The sequence below is a fragment of the Scyliorhinus canicula genome, chromosome 26, assembly GCF_902713615.1.
Source record: "Scyliorhinus canicula chromosome 26, sScyCan1.1, whole genome shotgun sequence".
Taxonomy (NCBI): Eukaryota; Metazoa; Chordata; class Chondrichthyes; order Carcharhiniformes; family Scyliorhinidae; genus Scyliorhinus; species Scyliorhinus canicula.
The window spans coordinates 16,957,648-16,978,908 of NC_052171.1; the positions used below are offsets into that span (position 1 = coordinate 16,957,648).

A 21,261-nucleotide genomic window follows, 5' to 3' on the forward strand; every position below is an offset into this window, starting at 1 on the left:
ACATTCAGGTGAGGCAGGATGGACAGTAGGGAGGGAAAATGGCATTCCTTAGAAAGATTCCACGAACACCCAACTGAAGCGCATCAAAGTCACACTGTTCTCATTTAAATGCTTTTTATTTATATTATTTTAAATACATGTGAGGTAAGCCTTCCTGGTGCCAGTTTTATTCCCAGAATTTCCATACCTCTTTGAACAAGATTAAAGGCACTGCAGTCCCGACATGTTTTGAAATGTTTGACGGAGGGAGAAAAAATGATCGGATCCAGAATTCTTTCACAGACTGTTCAATTCTCTGATATAAAAAAATCTAAAACTCCTTTCAGTGTTACTTCACAGAACTCTTGCCCCAATTCATGCTTCGGACACACTTCATGCTCAAACGTGATCTCAAGGAGACCGTTGGTATCTTGCTAATAGTCCATGTCCCACCCGAGTCAGGGCACTGAGTGTCGGTAGCTTCTTCATAACACATCACAACCAACTTTCTTCCCTGCCTGATGCTCAAGGGGGATGGGGGAAGAGGAGAGGGAAGGTGAGGGGGAGGAACCACAAACCCTGGTCAGGAATGAGACCTGTACCTGAACTTTCCCCTCCCACTGCCAAGCCTTATTGGCAACTCTGAAACCCTAGCTGAGATCAAATGCGACACTTGATGCCTTTCCGTCTGTAGGGCACACTGAACAGCACTGGTGTGGACACCTAGTTTTCATTCTCAACGTACCAGGATGGCAGTAGTTGGCTTAAATGGAGGTGCAAGGCACGCATCAAGGCAAAGAATCCCAACCGGTGCGATGCACAACAAACAAAGGTGAGTATCAGCCCCCGCTATTCAATGTGCTAATTTCCTGATGTATGCCAGACCATGAAAGGCATCATTGAGTTGAACCCAACCATCTGGCCAACAAACCAGTGCAATGACACTCTCACGTTTGTCAGTGGTCAGCAAGGGTGGCTGGAGGAGATAGCTGCCAAATTCTCATGGATTAAAGCCCAGAGGCTCAAGGAGTTGCAGGCTGATATTGGGGCACTATTCAGGATTTAACTATCGCCTGTTGTATGCATGCACTGGGCAAAGAGCTGGAAGGACAAGTGATCAACCTCAACAAGTACTTTCGTGGATTTCTCAGTTAGACGTAAACTTTCAAGACTCTTAGGGCAAAATCTGACTGAGTACCGTCTCATTTACAGAAGTGAATACAAAACACGAGGAATACATAGCAATATTTCTTCAGTCTCCATCTCGACAATAAAATCGGTGTAAAACATGGCAAGCAAGCTCCATAACTACCTGATGTTGCTCTGTTTGTTGCGGAACTTGATGCAGCAGCTTCGTGATTGTCGTGCTCACTTATAACCATTCAGCCACAGCGACGCACCATGTGGCTGCCATGGAGAGGGAGAGCTTCTTCAAGGGAGCCTCTCAAGGGTAAGCTGAACCCAGCAATGGCTCCTCAGAACAGGTGGCCGATTCAACAATGGAAAGTGACACAGGAGACCCCCCAATAAACAATAACAACCCCCTAAATTTACCCGTACAAGATAAACTGACCTTCAAAATAAAAATAAACCCACCCCTTATAAGGAGGCAGCAGGGCAGCTTAAAGGTTACATACAAATCTTTGGTTCCTAATTTGTCTGAACATTTACTCTGTCTGAAATATTCACTAAATTGGCCAAGCAACCTTTGGCTCTCTCCTGCATGGTATGCATAAGGCAGGATACGTCGACAACATGTTGTCGAATGCCAAAATCCCAAGCAACCCCTTACCACAGAACCCCCCCTACAGTGCCACCACGTGCTGCACCAGAGTGATGAATCTGGGTCCTGGGCCTGTACTTGACCAAACGGTAAGCAGGAGGTTTCAATTGTGCCACTGTGAGCAGCTGGCACGTGGATACCGCACTCTTCTTGACCTGCAGGTCCAAAATTTGCCACGTCAACTCTTTGGGAGAAAAAACTGAAAACTAGGCTGCTCCGACACCGTTCCTGGACAGAGAAATGAAGGGCTCAGGCCTACGCCCCATCATCACAACTGATAACATGTCTGAGATGCAACCGGCTCCAGGCAAAGGGGAGGCGGGAGGAGGGCGGTGCAATTGGAGAGCAAAAAGCAAGAACTGAGACAGAACAGAAGGCAGAAGAGGCCGAATGACGAAAGGGATGATGGTGCAAAGCCAAATTCAAAAAACACAAGATGGGTCTCCAGGAGGACTAAAGACATCTGATGTCCCAAACACAAAGGGCAGAGGTTATGACCTGAAATTGTGCAACGCAATGGGTTGCAAATACTTTCAAGTGCCTATGTCCTCGAGCTCAGATTGATCTTCTTTGTCCTCGGCCTCCTAGACTTTTCGAATGAAGTCCAAGGTGGGCATGGTAGAGAATTGGAAAGACAAGACAAGCGGAAGCTCAGGGTCATAGTTGCAGAGTGAACAAAGGTGTTCTGCAGAGTGGTCAGGCAATATGTATTTGGTCTCCTCCTATACTGGTCCAAATAAGCCGTTTTTAAAAAAAAATTTAGATTAGCCAATTATTTCTTCCAATTAAGGGGCAATTTAGCGTGGCCAATCCACCTACCCTGCACATTTTTGGGTTGTGGGGGCGAAACCCACGCAGACACGGGGAGAACGTGCAAACTCCACACGGACAGTGACCCAGAGCCGGGATCGAACCTGGGACCTCAGCGCCGTGAGGCGGTTGTGCTAACCACTAGGCCACCGTGCTGCCCAATAAGCCGTTTTTTGATTAATTTAAAGTACCCAATTCATTTTTTCCAATTGAGAGGCAATTTAGCGTGGCCAGTCCACCTACTCTGCACATCTTTGGGTTGTGGGGGCGAGACCCACGCAAACACGGGGAGACTCCACACGGACAGTGACCCAGAGCCAGTACGGGATTGAACCTGGGACCTCAGCGCCGTGAGGCAGCAGTGCTAACCACCGTTCTGCTGTGCTGCCCTCTGTTCCAAACAAGCTTGAGGAAACGGCACCATCTTTTCCCGGGAGACTTTACATACTCCGAAACACACTAAGTCCAACAATTTCAGATCACACTGCTGCCCTCATTCTTCCTGAATGCAACTGCTGGGAATGATTTTTTTTTTTTTCTTTTTTTTTTAAAATTTAGATTACCCAATTATTTTTTCTATTAAGGGGCAATTTAGTGTGGCCAATCCACCTACCCTGCACATTTTTGGGTTGTGGGGGCGAAACCCACGCAGACACAGGGAGAATGTGCAAACTCCACACGGACAGTGACCCAGAGCCGGGATCGAACCTGGGACCTCAGCGCCGTGAGGCGGTTATGCTAACCACTAGGCCACCGTGCTGCCCTTGCTGGGAATGATTAACTACTGCCATCCAAAGCTCCTCTCTACCCTTTATTCTCTCGTCTCATTCCCACCCTCTTGTTGCATTGAACCATAATTCCTTGTGTCATTCAGTCTTCCAGCCCGTACCAGCCTCCATGAACAGGCGCCAGAATGTGGCGACTAGGGGCTTTTCACAGTAACTTCATTGAAACCTACTCGTGACAATAAGTGATTATTATTATTATTCTTTCTACCCTCCCTTTCATTCTTGGCTCCCCTTATCCTTTCCCTCCCTTTGAACTTGCGGAAGGCCTGTTACACGTCCAACTTTTTTCCAGTTCTAAAAGATTGACCGGAAAGGTTAACTCTGCTTCTCTCTCCAGAGTCTGTCTGATTTGCCGAGTGTTTCCACCACTTTCCAGATTATTTCTCATCAGCTCGCTTTTGCCTTTTGTCACAGCTATTTTAAATGAGGCCCATGCTCTTGACCATGGATAACCCGGCCTCCCAACATCAATGCAAGGTTTCCACGTCACCACAGCACCAGAGGAAGCTTTTCAGCAAACCGGGTCCATGTCTACCGAGCAATCCAGCCACTCACATTCCTCTGCTCTAGTCTGGTAACTCGGCAAGTTCATTTGCCTCAAGGGCCCTTTTTGGAATCATTCTCGATCTCCACTTCTACCAGTCACATGGGCAGCGGGTTTCTGGTCATTACCGCTCACTGCGGTAATAAAAAGTGCTCGTCACATCCCCTGCATCTCTTGTTCAAAAGCTGCACCCTCCAGTACTTGCACCATGAGCTGGCGGGAAAAGCTTTTGCCTGCGCTTTACTGTAATGTGCCTAATCTCATCTTGGGCAACAATCTATAACCACTAGGCTGCGAATGGGGAGGTAATTCGAGCTTCAAGCTAGTCAGGGGTAACAGGTGGAGGGGAGAAAGGACGAGCACGGCAGAATTCCAATCCAAGCCCCATTAGACCCGAGTGCTTCACAAACATGTTGAACACAGCAACCACTCCAAAGCAAAGCTTCCTTTTTAAACTACGGAACCGGTCTCTCGCAAGCAATTTACTGCAAGTCAGTTTTTCCACTAAATGCAGTTCCCAAAGCCCAGCATTAAGGAAGCTGGGTACCTGTATTGAATCACTGAATGTGTGCTCAAAGGTAGCCTGGTTTGTGAGCAATATGTTCCTTCAATTTGAAAATTTCCCACTGGAAACAAAATGGTTTTCTCTTCCGAATGAACAACAGCTATGACACAGTCAGGAATAAATTAAAAACCTATTATCTTTTGCCAGGAAACCAAATAGTTATTTACACTGCAATTGTAAGAATGATTACCAATTATTAAATATTCCTTCAATAATTTTATTCAGTGCCAGCCTAGATCTGTAGCTATCGTCGAGTGGTCCTCGACAGCCAACTCCTTCCCTCCTCCCCAACAACTGCAAATTAAATGCTTCTTCCTGTGTGTAACATGTTAACCATTTGTTGCACGCAGCATGTGACATTTGTAGCGCTGTCTAGGACCGCAAAATATTTAGCCGGGCCTTCTCTGCAGGCGGGAATGCCCAGGGACACAGTACTCTGGTCCCGGCAGCTTTCCATTTCCTGCTCACATTCCCAGCCCAGCTGGACAGGAGAAGACAGCAAACTTCTCACGCCCCTGCGCATTTACGAAGTGGGGAGTCAGGGAGGAAAGGGTTGGAGCGGGGATCAAACACATGACATTACATAATTTCAGTCAGTGAACAAGTGCATTTCGCTTCCTTTGTAAATGGCAAGGTTGAAAGCAATGCCAGCCATTAACCTAAAGTTGCCCCCCCACAGCAGTCAAATCAAATCTCATTCAATATACACAAACCCTGAAGGGGGCAGATAGAGGAAGATTGTTTCGAAAAGTGGTATCAAACCTTTTCTTCTTATACATCGATAAATCTCATATTACTTGTCCATTACTCATTCTGCATGGCTATTTTGTACAGACAGGAGACGAGGCTTACACAGCGGTACGTTCACTTCACAACGTTAAAATGTCTTCCGGTGGATCGCACGTGCCCCGTCCTCCTCATACTCTTTCTTTGACACCCACATTTTCTTAAACGTGTCTAAGGAAGCCAGGATGGATCCACTGCGAGAAGAAAAGGAATCAGAGAATCAGTTTTAAAAACAGTGAACTATGGGCCCAGGTGATTCAACAGTTTACAGGGCTGCTCGGGAGGGAGACTCAGAATTCTGAACAATTGACAGTGAAGGAACGGTGACATATTTTCAGATCAGAACGGATTGTGGATTGGGATTGGAGGTGCTAGTGTTGCCATGCGTCTGCTCCCCTGTTAGAGGCTGGGTCACAGAGGCTGTTCTGTTCCGGTCCTTGGCCGGTCGGAATAAGTGCACCAGAGAACGTCTGGTTCAACCAAATTTCTTATTGAAAGATCGACTGCTTTCCTATTTGAGGCCCTGGGTGCAAACAAAAACTCCCACACTTGTGGCACATTGGGTTTAAAACTCAGCTTCTGGTTTGAACTGTCTGCTGCTGCGCACTGATTAGCACTGCTGCCTCATGGCACCGAGGACCATGGTTCGATCCTGTCCCCGGGTCACTGTCCGTGTGGAGTTTGCATATTCTCCCCGTGTCTGTGTGGGTTTCTCCCCCACAACCCAAAGATGTGTAGGGTAGGTGGATTGGCCACGCTAAATTGCCCCTTAATTGGAAAAAAAATAATTGTCCACTGTTGGAAGCTAGCGTGCAAATGAAAATAAACAGGATTTTAATGGAGGTTGACCAAAACATTGTGCAAGGGAGCAGGTGATTAAAAAATTAAACAAAAAGGAAAATCAAATTACAAGCAATGGAAACTTTGAGTGAGTGAATAAATTTTAACTGGTAGATTTTAATTAAAATGGTGTTCAAATTGAAAGGAGATTGATTCTTACCGTTTTAAAAAATAAATTTAGAGTGCCCAATTCTTTTTTTTCCCAATTAAGGGGCAATTTAGAGTGGCCAATCCACCTACCCTGTGTAGCCATCTAAGATGGACACTGGGCTACAAAATGGAGAACTGCTAAGACTGCAGGGAAAAACAGTCATAGTGAGGACAAACAGCTTGCAGAAGACTGTTTTACATTTTGCACGTACAGAAACCAGGTGCAGAGTTTCAGCCAAAGGTGCAAATGGGAAACAGATCTGCATAGTAATGAGGTGATCCAGATCCAGGACAATAGAAACATTTAAGTATCGATGGATACTTTTCCATAGACGCCCAGACAGAATGGCGCCAAAGCAACCAACACAAAGAGCCGTAGGGACCGCCCCACCCATCGAGGAACGACCCTAGGATTGGGGAGTTTGAAAGATATCGATTGGGAAAGACCCAATCGATGAGGGAGCCGCCCCAAGGGGGCCTGAACCTCCTGGGACCTATAAGAATAGGTTCGATCTGTTTTGCTCCGGCCCAGATCTGTTTTGCTCCGGCCCAAATCTGCTGTTGCTTCCAAACTCCGGCCCAGATCTGTTACATCGCATCCTGACTCCAGTTTCATCACCGGCCGTTGAGCATCAGCCATCGAACTGTAAGTGCCAACACAACGATCGCTACGTGATCCAGACCTTGCTAGCCCGTGACAACTTTGCCAATCATAAAGTTACAGATCAAGAACGGGACGAAGGCCTTGCTCCCTGACCTTGCCTGTTCCTGTCTAGATAAGTATTTAGTTGTTTAGTATTAGAAGTAAGTTAGTCTCTTTAGCGTATGCATGTGTATTTATTATATTTGTTATAATAAACACCAATCGTTTGGACTTACTAATCGGTGTACGGATTTATTACTTTGAACCTGACCTTGATATACTTGTGACGGTGTCTCAATACGGCACCTGGCGACTCCGAGCATAATTACACATACAGAGCCATAGTAGTGTTAAGCACACGGCCTTTAAACGGAGGCGTGTTAATCACACTCCAGTAAAACGAGCAACACCTGCACACCTTTTGGGTTTGTGGGGGTGAGACCCACACAGTGTCAACGGGAAAACAAAACATTTGACCGCAGGAGTTCAGAGGTGAGGCTCAATGAGCTTCAATGGGACAGAGAACTGCGAGCTTCCCTCTGCAACCAGTCTGTGCTGCAGCTGACCACACAACATTTAACAGGCCAGTAGAGGCAGCTTCGCACTGCATTTAACTCAGATCACAGCCCTCCTGGAAACGCATGATGGGATCGTCAAGAGGGAAATCTGACCAATCTCGAATTTGACCTGGATAGAAAATTCATATTCCAAGGCCACAACATTCTTCAGCTCACTGAACACAAATCGCTGCCTCTTCAAATGCCTCAATTCCAACTGCTCCAAGTACTTACCCGATCCATGTCGAGTACAGTCTCTCCTGTGGTGCAGAGATCTGCAAAGAGACACAATTTGTAACTGACTGCTGTGCATTACAATAACTATCACTTGACTATCATGTATGAAATTAAAACTTGCACCCATACCTTTATTTTCACGTCTTTTGGAGCCAGTTTCTTAACCTCGCTGAGTAACCGGTCGCCAAAGCCTGAGAGCAATGAAACTTCGATTAAATCTCTTCAAAGAATGTTTTGACCTCTCTGTGGTTTTTGGGTGGGAGTTTCTGTCCCATCCGACCTGACTGAAGACTGCTGATGTGAACTATGTGCACTCTGCTTCAATCAGCTGGAGAGCCCACTTGGTTTCCCCTCACCATTGTGCCCCACCTCCCCACCCCACGTGGGCTATCTCTTCCCTGTTCGGAGTTGAGACACTGCTTATCTTTGTTCTGCCATTAAAACATTCTGATCTCTTAATGTGCCACTATCAGCAGCCTTCTTAGTCATTATCTCCATCATTTCCATTCCCTTCAGCTTTGTCCACAGCTGTGTCAATCTCAACCTATCGCTGACCCTCCTTGCAGCCCCACTGCTCCACCCGCCCCGACAGTATAACTCTGATCCTATTTCCCGTTCTCCTCAGCTTTGACGAAGAGTCATCCAGATTCGGAACGTTAGCTCCCTTCTCTCTCTCCACAGATGCTGTCAGCCCTACTGAGATTGTCCAGTGATTTTTTGTTTTTGTCTCCTTCAGACCTATTTGGGGGAATGGTACAGGGCAGAGGAGAGAGAGTGAGGGTGGAATGGAACAAAGTTGGGGGGGCGGGGGGGGGGGGGGGGGAGAGATGTAGTGCCTCCCATTATGTTAGGCACTCTCAGAGTCTCTGATTGGTTGAGTAAATCTTTCTGCACTTCCAAAGACATGGGTTTATTGACTTTTCTGGATCACAATGAACAGCAGGTACCATCTGCCTCGGTGAATTCAGAACGTGCAGAGTCTGTGATTGATCACGGGAGTTATCAGGGCAACGTGGTAGCACAGTGGTTAGCACTGTTGCCTCACAGCGCCAGGGACCGGGGTTAGATTCTCGGCTTGGGTCACTGGGGGCGAGTTTCCTCCAGGTGCTCCGGTTTCCTCCCACAAAGTCCCGAATGACGTTCTTTTAGGTGAATTGGACATTCTGAATTCTCCCACAATGTACGCCTTAGTGTGGCAACTGGGGGACTTTCACAGTAACCTCATTGCAGTATTAACGTGAGCCTACTTGTGACACTAATAAAGATTATTATCTCAGAACCCTCAGTGCTGACACTGAGCGTACTTGGGGAAATCAGGTCAAGCCAAAGACTGAGGTTTCTGGTTACGACGAAGGTCTGAGATAACAGGTGCTGGGTGGCACATGGCTTTTAGGCCATAAACATAAGCTTAAAGCCAACGCACGCTGACATCTTGTGTCTGCCGGTTAAAACATTCCCTTCTGAATCGTCCTTGGAACTCAGTCCCCAGTGGGAATGACTTCACAGCAGGAAACTGTCTCCAATTCTGTACAAACTCAGGGTGCTCTTTTGAGTTTGAACCTGAAGCAGAGTCCTGGAGGAAGCTTCGTCCTGCCTCTCACCCTGACTGTACCTGCACCAAGACTGCTTCCTCTGTGACTCTCCAATTAGGAGCAACATGTTGCCCCATTCATCAGCCCCTGAGCAGCCTTTCAACATTATACAATAGAATCACAGACTAGTGCAACAGAGAAGCAACCACAGAGTGTGAGGCTGTTTCAGGAGCATTCCAGTTCAAACCAGGCCCCTGCTATTCCTCGTATCCCTGAACTCTCCCATTAAAATATTTCTCCAATTCCCTTGTGAAAGCTCCACTGGAGTCAGCATCTGCCACCTGCTGCTCGCCACACTGTTCCAAAAATATATTCTCAAACAAACACTGGTCTAAAGACTATCAGCTGTGGGTCAGAAGGCATCTTGCGAGCACCTTTGAACAGGGTGGAACCTCCAGAGAGGACAATATTGCAGAATAACGTCCTGCGAAGGTCCATGTCTGACTTCTGGATCGCAAAGGCTAGCACTTCATGAATTCCTTCACTCTCGTCTCCGATCAGGTCAGGCTTAAAAAGTAACTCTGGAGCTCGGAATCGGGCAGGTCCCACCTGCAGGCAACAAACAAGTGACAGACAGAATGATTAAATGCCACAATCACACAGATTAATTTGTAACAGAGAGTCACAGAATCAACAGCACAGAAACAGGTCCTTTGAGCCCACCATGTCTATGCCGACCACCATGTACCAATCTGTACTCATCCCATTTTACCAGCACTGAGTCCATAACCTACTGTGCCATGGCGATTTCAGTCATGTTTGCATATCATCAGGGCAGCACGGTGGCCTAGTGGTTAGCACAACCGCCTCACAGCGCTGAGGGCCCAGGTTCGATCCCGGCTCTGGGTCACTGTCCGTGTGGAGTTTGCACATTCTCCCCGTGTCTGCGTGGGTTTCGCCCCCACAACCCAAAAATGTGCAGAGTATGTAGATTGGCCACGCTAAATTGCCCCTTAATTAGAAAAAATAATTGGGTAATCTAAATTTAAAAAAAAAAAATGTTTGCATATCATCAAGCAGATAATAATTATTTATGGGAGAAAGCTTGAATGCAGCTCTTAGCAGCCAGCACTCAAACATCCACAGGCAATGTGTTTATCAACTGAATCACTGACTGCATCACCCTGTGTGATGTCAAGGCACAAGAAGCCCCAGGATCAAGTCTTTGGCGATTTAGATGTCTTTGGTCAGGCCAGAAACCCGAGGCTAAGGAAAGGATTAAGACATCAGTCAGAGCTTCCACTCGTGATGACTGTCATATGATTCTGCTGTATACATCCAAGTTAGGAAAGGACAAGGTAGGATTTGGCCGTGATGCTCTCCGCCACCAAATAGCTTGCTGATGGTCACCATCTAGGTTCAGACATGAAGTCTGACCATTCAAATGAGCCCCAGAGCTTAGAGAATTGGATTTGAATGTCACCCAATACCTACAAGTGATTAGTGGAAGGAGGTCAGGATGCAAGGGATTACACTTTCCCAACCACAGTGTGACCGGGTACTAGTAACTATCTCCCCAACAATACCTCCAAAGTGCTCCCGTCAGGCAGGGTGTACTGTGCTTTCTCCGTCTCCAACGTCTCATCTTTCTGTGGGTTTATAGAAAGGTAACAGGCCCGCTGAAAAGGAAGAAATAGGTCCGTTTTAGTCCAAACCACAGCAACTTCAATTCTTTTTGCTGAAATACAAATCCATCACAACAGCTGTGTGGAAGGGAAGTGGTTATTGTTGTTTACAAAACACAGAAACATTACAATCAACTGCATTTGAAATGCAACTTGTAGCTGTAATTGGTCACAATCTCTGTGATTGCCGGCGGGTGGGGGGGGAGGGGGCGTCTAAGCTGATTTTGTGACGGGTTTTCTCTGTGGATTGATGTTGTAATCCAGTATAAAGATGCGCAGAAGCAGTGCTGAAATCAGAGACTGACGAATGAGGGATAGCGAGCTATAAAAAGAACTGTCAACATGGCACAAATCCCAGGTGTGAGGTGTGTAGTTGCAAGCTGTAGATCTGAGGAGTCAACTCACACTACATAATGTAAACACGTTAAAAGCAATTTAACAATTGGCTCCTGCCATGGCTAAACAGGTTCTACAGTGAGCAGCTGAGACACACAGACCTGGTCAGGATTTCGCACTCTCGGTGTGCACCTTATTTTCTGGAATGGGGGGTGGGAAAACTCCGAACCACCCACACTGTGGCACATGACCCACCAATCTGTGCTGACATGGATGCCTTTGTGTTGGTGCCAGGACATCATGAGGTTTAGACTCAATGACTAGGGGCATGAGTAGGGGCAGCAGGGTAGCATGGTGGTTAGCATCAATGCTTCACAGCTCCAGGGTCCCAGGTTCGATTCCCGGCTGGGTCACTGTCTGTGTGGAGTCTGCACGTCCTCCCCCTGTGTGCGTGGGTTTCCTCCGGGTGCTCCGGTTTCCTCCCACAGTCCAAAGATGTGCGGGTTAGGTGGATTGGCCATGCTAAATTGCCCGGAGTGTCCTAATAAAAGTAGGGTTAAGGAGGAGGTTGTTGGGTTACGGGTATAGGGTGGAAACGTGGGTTTGAGTAGGGTGATCATGGCTTGGCACAACATTGAGGGGAGAAGGGCCTGTTCTGTGCTGTACTGTTCTATGTTCTATGACACTCCCCCCACCCCACCCCTGGCCAGCCTCTGCCAGCACATCTGCAGTGAGAGCTCCTTCGTGACCATCTGTCTGTAAAGCACTAACATCAGGAACACCTGAGACTTACGTAACTCTGATGTAATGTCACATGACTAAGAACAAAGAAAATTACAGCACAGGTACAGGCCCTTCGGCCCTCCCAGCCTGTGCCGATCCAGATCCTTTATCTAAACCTGTCGCCTATTTTCCAAGGATCTACTTCCCTCTGTTCCCCGCCCGATCATATATCTGTCCAGATGCATCTTAAATGATGCTATCGTGCCCGCCTCTACCACCTCCGCTGGCAAAGCATTCTAGGCACCCACCACCCTCTGCGTAAAAAACTTCCATGCACATCTCCCTTAAACTTTCCCCCTCTCACCTTGAAATCGTGATCCCTTGTAATTGACACCCCCACTCTGGAAAAAGCTTGTTGCTATCCACCCTGTCCATACCTCTCATAATTTTGTAGACCTCAATCAGTCCCCCCTCAACTCCGTCTTTCCAATGAAAACAATCCTAATCTACTCAACCTTTCTTCATAGCTAGCACCCTCCATACCAGGCAACATCCTGGTGAACGTCCTCTGCACCCTCTCTAAAGCATCCACATCCTTCTTTTTTTAAATAAATTTAGATTACCCAATTATTTTTTCCAATTAAGGGGCAATTTTAGCATGGCCAATCCACCTACTCTGCACATTTTTGGGTTGTGGGGGTGAAACCCACGCTGACACGGGGAGAATGTGCAAACTCCTCACGGACAGTGACCCAGAGCCGGGATCGAACCTGGGACCCCAGCGCCGTGAGGCGGTTGTGCTAACCACTAGGCCGCCGTGCTGCCCTATCCACATCCTTCTAAGGGACAGATTGATGGGACGCAGGAGTATATTCTCGTGTAGCCTATTCAGACGTACACAGATATTTGAGGAATAAAATGTGTCTCTTTTATAAATGACAGTCTACGGCTACAATCTTATGGTTACAGGCAAACCCAAAGAAACCCCACCTGGATCCCAAATCCAAGACAAGACACCATTCAGAAGGACAAGAGAAACAGGCACATGGGACCGCCGTCACCTCCAGGTCACACACCATTCTGATCTGGCCAGAGATTCCCACTCCTTCATCACCCACTGCGTCACCAATTGGAGAACTCCCTACCTCGCAGCACTGAGTGACACGCTGCACCAAATGGACAGCTGAAGGTCGCAGATCACCAGCACCTTCTCAAGCACACTTGGTGATGGACAGTAAACACTGGCCGTGCCAACGACGCGCACATCGTGGAAAGGAATAAATGAGAAAGAGAGTGCACCCACCTCTTTAATTGTTTTGACAACCTCAAATTCTGCAGTTGTGTGGAAGTCGTACCCTTCTTTCCTGAGGAGCAGGCGCAGGTAGCGGGACACATCCCTGCCAGCTACATCCACCCTCATGATCGAGTGTGGCATGGCAAAGCCCTCGTAGATTGGGACAGCGTGAGTGACACCATCCCCAGCATCAAGCACGACACCTGTGGTTCGGCCTGTGGCATATCTGCAGTTAAGATGGAGACAATTGATTGACAGTGCTCAAGCACCAGGAATGTGAGAATAAAAAGACTGGCAGAGTGACTCAAAAATCCCCTGCCGAGGGCACAGTGGCCACCCTAAATTGCCCTTTGTGTCCTAAGTTTAGGTGGGGTTTCGAGGATCGGTTGGGGGATTGGGCCGATGCAGACTCAATGGGCCGAATGGCCTCATTCTGCACGATAGGAATTCCATGATTCTAAGATAAAGACTGACTACATGGATGAAGTTTTTTTTTCTTTTTGAATTTAGAGTATCCAATTTTTTGTTTTCCAATTAAGGGGCAATTTATCGTGGCCAATTTCTCTATCCTGTACATCTTTTTGCGTCGTGAGGGTGAGACCCACAGACACGGGGAGAATGTACAAACTTCACACGGGATCGAATCCGGGTCTTCGGCGCCCTCAGACAGCAGTGAAGGGTCAGTCTGTTCACGAGAACATGAAGAGAATTGGGAACAAGAAAGACACTGAGGCATTTCCTTTAAATCCAAATTCCTTCATTTGTGTTCCCAATTGTGTTGCAAAGTACTTCAAAACAACGAACCACAAACATCAGAAAATCTGAGAACAATCGTTCACGGCAGGCAACTTACAAACTTAGGACAGCTTGCATCGAAATGAAAAGTGCGGGGACGTTAAAGGACTCGAAAAACACCTCCGCTGCCCTCTCCCGGTTTTTGCTTGGATTTAATGGAGCTTCTGTGAGGAGCACTGGATGCTGCAAAAGAAAGAGAACAATTTTGTCCTGGATTGCCAACATGACCGATGGAATATGAACAAAGCTCAGAGATTCACCTGTTGGGCTCCTTTGAGATCAGAGTTTAGGACTATTGGCTCCACCATACCTGACCTGCGAATATTTGATGGTGAAAGCGCGAGAGAGATAGAGAGATAGAGAGAGCGCGAGAGAGAGAGCGCGCGAGAGAGATAGAGAGAGCGCGAGAGAGATAGAACGCGAGATAGAGAGAGCGCGAGATAGAGAGAGCGCGAGATAGAGAGAGCGCGAGATAGAGAGAGCGCGAGATAGAGAGAGCGCGAGATAGAGAGAGCGCGAGATAGAGAGAGCGCGAGATAGAGAGAGCGCGAGATAGAGAGAGCGCGAGATAGAGAGAGCGCGAGATAGAGAGAGCGCGAGATAGAGAGAGCGCGAGATAGAGAGAGCGCGAGATAGAGAGCGCGCAAGATAGAGAGCGCGCAAGATAGAGAGCGCGCGAGATAGAGAGCGCGCGAGATAGAGAGCGCGCGAGATAGAGAGAGCGTGAGAGAGAGGGAGAGCGCGAGAGATAGAGAGAGCGCGAGAGAGATAGAGAGAGCGCAAGATAGAGAGCGTGAGATAGAGAGAGCGTGAGATAGAGAGAGCGCGAGAGAGATGGAGAGAGCGAGAGAGATGGAGAGCGCGAGAGAGATGGAGAGAGCGCGAGAGAGATGGAGAGCGCGCGAGAGATGGAGAGAGCGTGAGAGAGATAGAGACAGTGCGAGAGAGATAGAGAGAGCGCGAGATAGAGAGAGCGCGAGAGAGATAGAGAGAACACAAGAGAGATAGAGAGAGCGCGAGAGAGAGAGAGCGAGAGATAGAGAGAGCGCGAGAGAGATAAAGTGCGAGAGAGATAGAGAGAGCGCGAGAGAGATGGAGAGCGCGCGAGAGAGATGGAGAGCGCGAGAGAGATAGAGAGAGATGGAGAGCGCGCGAGATTGAGAGAGCGCGAGAGAGATAGAGAGAGCGCAAGAGAGATAGAGAGAGCGCGAGAGAGATAGAGAGAGCGCGAGAGAGATAGAGAGAGCGCGAGAGAGATAGAGAGCGCGAGAGAGATAGAGAGAGCGCGAGAGAGATAGAGAGAGCGCGAGAGAGATAGAGAGAGCGCGAGAGAGATAGAGAGAGCGCGAGAGAGATAGAGAGAGCGCGAGAGAGATAGAGAGAGCGCGAGAGAGATAGAGAGCGCGAGAGAGATAGAGAGAGCGCGAGAGAGATAGAAAGAGCGCGAGAGAGATAGAGAGAGCGCGAGAGAGATAGAGAGAGCGCGAGAGAGATAGAGAGAGCGCGAGAGAGATAGAGAGAGCGCGAGAGAGATAGAGAGAGCGCGAGATAGAGGGAGCGCGAGATAGAGGGAGCGCGAGATAGAGGGAGCGCGAGATAGAGGGAGCGCGAGATAGAGGGAGCGCGAGATAGAGGGAGCGCGAGATAGAGGGAGCGCGAGATAGAGAGAGCGCGAGATAGAGAGAGCGCGAGATAGAGAGAGCGTGAGATAGAGAGAGCGCGAGATAGAGAGAGCGCGAGATAGAGAGAGCGCGAGATAGAGAGAGCGCGAGATAGAGAGAGCGTGAGATAGAGAGAGCGCGAGATAGAGAGAGCGCGAGATAGAGAGAGCGCGAGATAGAGAGCGCGAGATAGAGAGAGCGCGAGAGAGATGGAGAGCGCGAGAGAGATGGAGAGAGCGCGAGAGAGATGGAGAGCGCGCGAGAGAGATGGAGAGCGCGCGAGATAGAGAGAGCGCGAGAGAGATAGAGAGCGCGAGAGATGGAGAGAGCGCGAGATTGAGAGAGCGCGAGAGAGATAGAGAGTGCGCAAGAGAGATAGAGAGAGCGCCATAGAGATAGAGAGAGCGCGAGAGAGATAGAGAGAGCGCGAGAGAGATAGAGAGAGCGCGAGAGAGATAGTGAGAGCGCGAGAGAGATAGAGAGAGCGCGAGAGAGATAGAGAGGGCGCGAGCGAGATAGAGAGAGCGCGAGATAGAGAGAGCTCAAGAGAGATAGAGAGAGCGCGAGGGAGATAGAGAGCGCGCGAGGGAGATAGAGAGCGCGCGAGGGAGATAGAGAGCGCGCGAGGGAGATAGAGAGCGCGCGAGGGAGATAGAGAGCGCGCGAGGGAGATAGAGAGCGCGCGAGGGAGATAGAGAGCGCGCGAGGGAGATAGAGAGCGCGCGAGGGAGATAGAGAGCGCGCGAGGGAGATAGAGAGCGCGCGAGGGAGATAGAGAGCGCGCGAGGGAGATAGAGAGCGCGCGAGGGAGATAGAGAGAGCATGAGGGAGATAGAGAGAGCGCGAGGGAGATAGAGAGAGCGCGAGGGAGATAGAGAGAGCGCGAGGGAGATAGAGAGAGCGCGAGGGAGATAGAGAGAGCGCATGGGTCTCACTCTCAAAACCCACAGATGTGCAGGGTAGGTGGATTGGCATGCTAAATTGTCCCTGGAAAACAAATTGGGTACTCTAAGTTTAAAAAAAGACAAGTAGAGCGCGAGGGACAGAGAGAGAGAGGTAGCGAGCTGTGAGGCAGCAGTGCTAACCAGTGCCACCCGGAGATAAATATGACTTGATTGAAAGATATTATTCAGGAGATGAAGACTAAATATTTGTGTGGGATCATCGGCATTAATGAAATGAAATGAAAATGAAATGAAAATCGCTTATTGTCACAAGTAGGCTTCAATGAAGTTACTGTGAAAAGCCCCTAGTCGCCACATTCCGGCGCCTGTCCGGGGAGGCTGGTACGGGAACCGAACCGTGCTGCTAGCCTGCTTGGTCTGCTTTAAAAGTCAGCGATTTAGCTCAGTTAGCTATGAGAGACTGTGAAAACCTATCACCTCCTGCAATAATCAGAGACCCCTCCCACCCGGCTTCCTCACTCTTCCAACTTCCTCCATCGGGCAGGAGATACAGAAGTCTGAGAACACGCACGAACAGACTCAAAAACAGCATCTTCCCCGCTCTCACCAGACTCCTCAATGACCCTCTTATGGACTGACCTCATCAACACTGCACCACTGTATGCTTCATCCGATGCTGGTGTTATGTAGTTATATTTTGTACCTTGTGTTGCCCTATTATGTATTTTCTTTTATTTCCTTTTCATGTGGGGCAGCACGGTAGCATTGTGGATAGCACAATCGCTTAACAGCTCCAGGGTCCCAGGTTCGATTCCGGCTTGGGTCACTGTCTGTGCGGAGTCTGCACATCCTCCCCGTGTGTGCGTGGGTTTCCTCCGGGTGCTCCGGTTTCCTCCCACAGTCCAAAGATGTGCAGGTTAGGTGGATTGGCCATGATAAAATTGCCCTTAGTGTCCAAAACTGCCCTTAGTGTTGGGGTTACTGGGTTATAGGGGATAGGGTGGAGGTGTTAACCTTGGGTAGGGTGCTCTTTCCAAGAGCCGGTGCAGACTCGATGGGCCGAATGGCCTCCTTCTGCACTGTAAATTCTATGATCTATGTACTTAATGATCTGTTTGAGCTGCTCGCAGAAAAATATTTTTCACTGCACCTCGGTACACGTGACAATAAAATCCAAATACAAGCACTCACTTCCTCAGAGAAGGTCTGCAGTTGGTCCTTGCCATAAACATACTGCCAGATTCTCTCCATGTCATTCCAGTCTTGCACAATGCCATGTTCCATGGGGTAACGGATTGAGAGCAGACCCCGATGTTCCTAACGCGGGCAGGGGTATGAGGGAAGACGATGAGAAGGACAAAATGAATGCACAAAAATAAGAATTTTAAGCATTGTGACATTTCTGTGGCCTCACGGTTGCTTGTTATACACGGTAGAAAATATCACTATACCTCAGCTTTCGGTCCAATGAACAGGTCGCCCTCCAACGCACCCGCCATCACTCGAACGTGCTTTGGTCGTCCCACACTAGGCCGAGACAGAATAATTGTTAATGTTTAATGATGGGACTGACTGCCAGTGAGATTTTGTTGTGGGTGTATCGTGGTGTCAATCGTGGTGACCATTTGGTGTCAATATGTGAATACCTCCTTTTGCACAACCCACAACAACTTCTGGATTTTGAGTTTGCAGATTCACACAAAGTTTAACCTGCATTGGAATTCCAGATTCTTCCACAATCTCCCGACTGTACCAAAGCTTATAATGCACAGCTCGACGGGTAAAACGCACAGCTTGACGGGTAACTTACCTTCATGGACAATACAGACCCGAGAGACAGAGAGAAAGAAGATGATTATCCTCCAGTGATAATTGCAAACATACACTTGCCTGCACTCGGTTGCTTTCATCCCATGTCTTTTTGTTTAATTTATTAATCTTTTTATTTTATTAAACAAGTGTACACTTGCCCCAAAAAGTCTGGAAGTGCAGCCTCATTTATTTCGCAGTCGAGAAGGGCATTTACCACACCAGCCAAAGCTGGTATAGAATCAAAACACAAAGCCAGGAGTAGAACCGGGCACGTACCGGCTCCCATTACTTTGGTAGTTTATTAACTGGGCTATCAGGGACCCCAGCACAAAACTTCTCCAAGCTCGACCACCTGTCAATCCTCCTACTGCAGGCAACAGGATCACATGCATGTGTGAAACGGGAAGGTAAAAAGCTGCTGCAGTTGTGGTGGCCAATACAAAACTGGGGAAAAGAGCGTGTTTGCAGCAGCTGCTTTCCTCCACATCCACCTCAGCCCACATCTCATTCAGGAGTGCTTGAAGCAGCCAGCTTCTGCTGTTAACATCTGTCACTTGATGAACATTTGTCCGGAACAAAGTAAATACTTTGACAAATAAACGTTATTGACATCTTGACACCAACATAGTCACGCACAAAGTATGCTGATGCATGTGAACATACTTACTAATTGGGGAAACAGTACTTGGGTATTTGATCTCCAGCAAATCCAGCTTTGACAACCCCGGAACCCTGGATGGATAAAAAAATTGAGAAGATAGGAAAAGTTATACAGGGCGCAAGGAACCTTTCAACTTCTCACCCAACAGAATATTTATAATTGGACATGTGCTGCCATAGACGATTGCACCATAAAAAAAAAATTCAAGGTGGCAGCCTGCAGTGACCAGATTAATTCATTCAAATGTGCACTTGGTGATCTGGAAACGACAATCAGACCCTTCAGGAATGTGGATGGACATATCCGGGTGTTTGACAGCCTTCTTAAAGCCCCTCTTAACCTGTCATCTGATCAGCTACCTCTGCCACATAATACCATCACTTTTTTAAAGATCATTTAACCTCTCCTGCCTTTCATGCTGTCGTAGGCCTCACCTCTCAATTCTTCCCCCCCCATCTCTGAATTTTGAGAGGACTAACAAAGCAAGGGAATACACACTGAACAGTACGACACTTTGATGTGCAGAGGACCAAAGGGTTTCTTATGGTGCATGTCCAAAGATCCCTGAAGGCAGCAGAACAGGTAGATAAGATGATTAAGGGATACTTGCCTTTATTATCCAAGGTAGAGAGGTTATGATGGAGCTGTATAAAACACTGGTTATGCCACAGCTGCAGTTCTGGTCACCACACGATAAGAGGGATATGGTTGAGCGAGAGAGGGTGCAGAGGGGATTCATCAGAATGTTGCCTGAGCTGGAGCCCTTCAACTGTGGAGATAGGCTGGGGTTGTTCTCCTTAAGCAGCGACGGCTGAGGGGTTACCTGATCGAGACGTCCAAAATTATGAAGGACACAGATGGGGTAGATAGGTAGAAACCGTTTCCCTGAGTTGAGAGGTCAGTAACCAGGGGGCATAGATTTAAGCTAATGGCCAGGGGATTTGAGGAATAACCTTTCCACCCAGAGGGTGGTGGGAATCTGGAACTGTCTGGCTGACCGGGTGGCAGAGGCAGGAACCCTCACAACATGTAAGAAGCATTTAGATGAGCACTTTCAAACGCCTCGGCGTACTGGGCAACGGATCAAGCGCTGGAAAGTGGGATTGGAGCAGGTCGGTACTTGATGGCCAGCACAGGCATGATGGGCCGAAGAGGCTCTTTCGGCACTGCGAAATCCTACAATTGTTGGGCTAACTCTTGTATTTTTCTCAACAGAGCCTGTGCTCCTTCTGCAACCCCCTCCCCCGCCCCCACAAATTAAATACTCTGAGAATTTGAGCCCAGCTGATGCTGTCAATGAGGATAGAGTGCTGGATGAGGTGCCTGCTGCAGAGAGCTGCAATGAGAAGACCACCATGCAGGGCCCTGAGGGGGTGGGGAGAGCTGGGCAACACCTTGGTCAAACAGCACCAAGACTTTAAGTGGCTGCTGCCCTGTTGTTTTCTGTCGGCGAAATTAAAAGGGCGCGGGCATGAACCATCCCTTTAAGGGCTGCTGGCAGCCCCGGGGACACCCTGAGGATGAGATAAGAGGGCCGGTTACTCACGTTATCGATTACCACCGGCTGGTTGGTGATTATGTCGTAGGACTCCATCGGTGAAACCGGTTTTGATGCTGTTTCCCCTCTGTCCCCCCCCCGACTTCGACACTGCAATCACTGACAGCCGGCAGCTCCCGCCGCGCCTGCGCAAACCGACCCGCCGCGCCTGCGCACGCCCCCTCACTACCCCACACTGCGCCTGCCCGGCCCGCGGGTCCCGATTGGCCCAAGCGGCACGACGATTGTCGGACAGCACCGACCAATAGGATCCACGTTCGGCCGCCTTGCACCAATCCACGACGGGAACGAGCCTGATTGGACGGTCGCTCTGCCCCGGCCCAACCAATCGGTTCGCCGATCCTCCAAGTCGGGCCTTGCGGAGTCAGGCCCGAAGCCTGGGCCTGGATTTTCGCCGGCGGCCAGACCGGCGTTGGCGAGCATGGCCGTGGGAGGGACCTACTCCGGCATGGAGCGGTGAGTGCGGTCGGAAGGGGAGGCTTCCAGGTTGGGGATGACGTCCGCCCCACCCGGATCCGCGGCAGATCTCATCAGCCAGTAATCCGCCACCGACAGGCCCAGAAGGCCTGGACCCCCCCTCCCGAATCCCCCCCCCCCCCCCCCCTCCTCCCCCCCCC

General features: G+C 48.9%; 2 protein-coding genes across 3 annotated transcripts in view; one reads left to right on the plus strand and one right to left on the minus strand.

Annotated features, from left to right (window-relative positions):
* Positions 1-4,665: 4,665 nt before the first annotated feature.
* Positions 4,666-20,849, minus strand: actr1b (actin related protein 1B). Its single transcript, XM_038785516.1, has 11 exons — positions 20,633-20,849; positions 19,093-19,157; positions 18,065-18,140; positions 17,805-17,930; positions 14,106-14,230; positions 13,262-13,478; positions 10,801-10,893; positions 9,649-9,823; positions 7,812-7,873; positions 7,680-7,720; positions 4,666-5,449 (listed from the first exon to the last, which is right to left on the minus strand). Exons 1-11 carry the CDS (start codon positions 20,678-20,680, stop codon positions 5,347-5,349), a joined length of 1,131 nt encoding a protein of 376 aa, XP_038641444.1. The 5' UTR covers positions 20,681-20,849; the 3' UTR covers positions 4,666-5,346.
* Positions 20,850-20,932: 83 nt separating this feature from the next.
* The window catches only part of LOC119957445 (E3 ubiquitin-protein ligase MARCHF5-like), a 28,118-nt gene continuing 27,789 nt past the window's right edge, over positions 20,933-21,261 (plus strand). Inside the window, exon 1 of one of the 2 annotated variants that reach the window (XM_038785517.1) lies at positions 20,933-21,100. In XM_038785517.1, coding sequence (XP_038641445.1) covers positions 21,066-21,100 — 35 coding nt within the window. In that variant the 5' untranslated portion in view covers positions 20,933-21,065. The remainder of the gene's footprint in view (positions 21,101-21,261) is intronic. The other variant, XM_038785518.1, reaches the window with a different exon arrangement.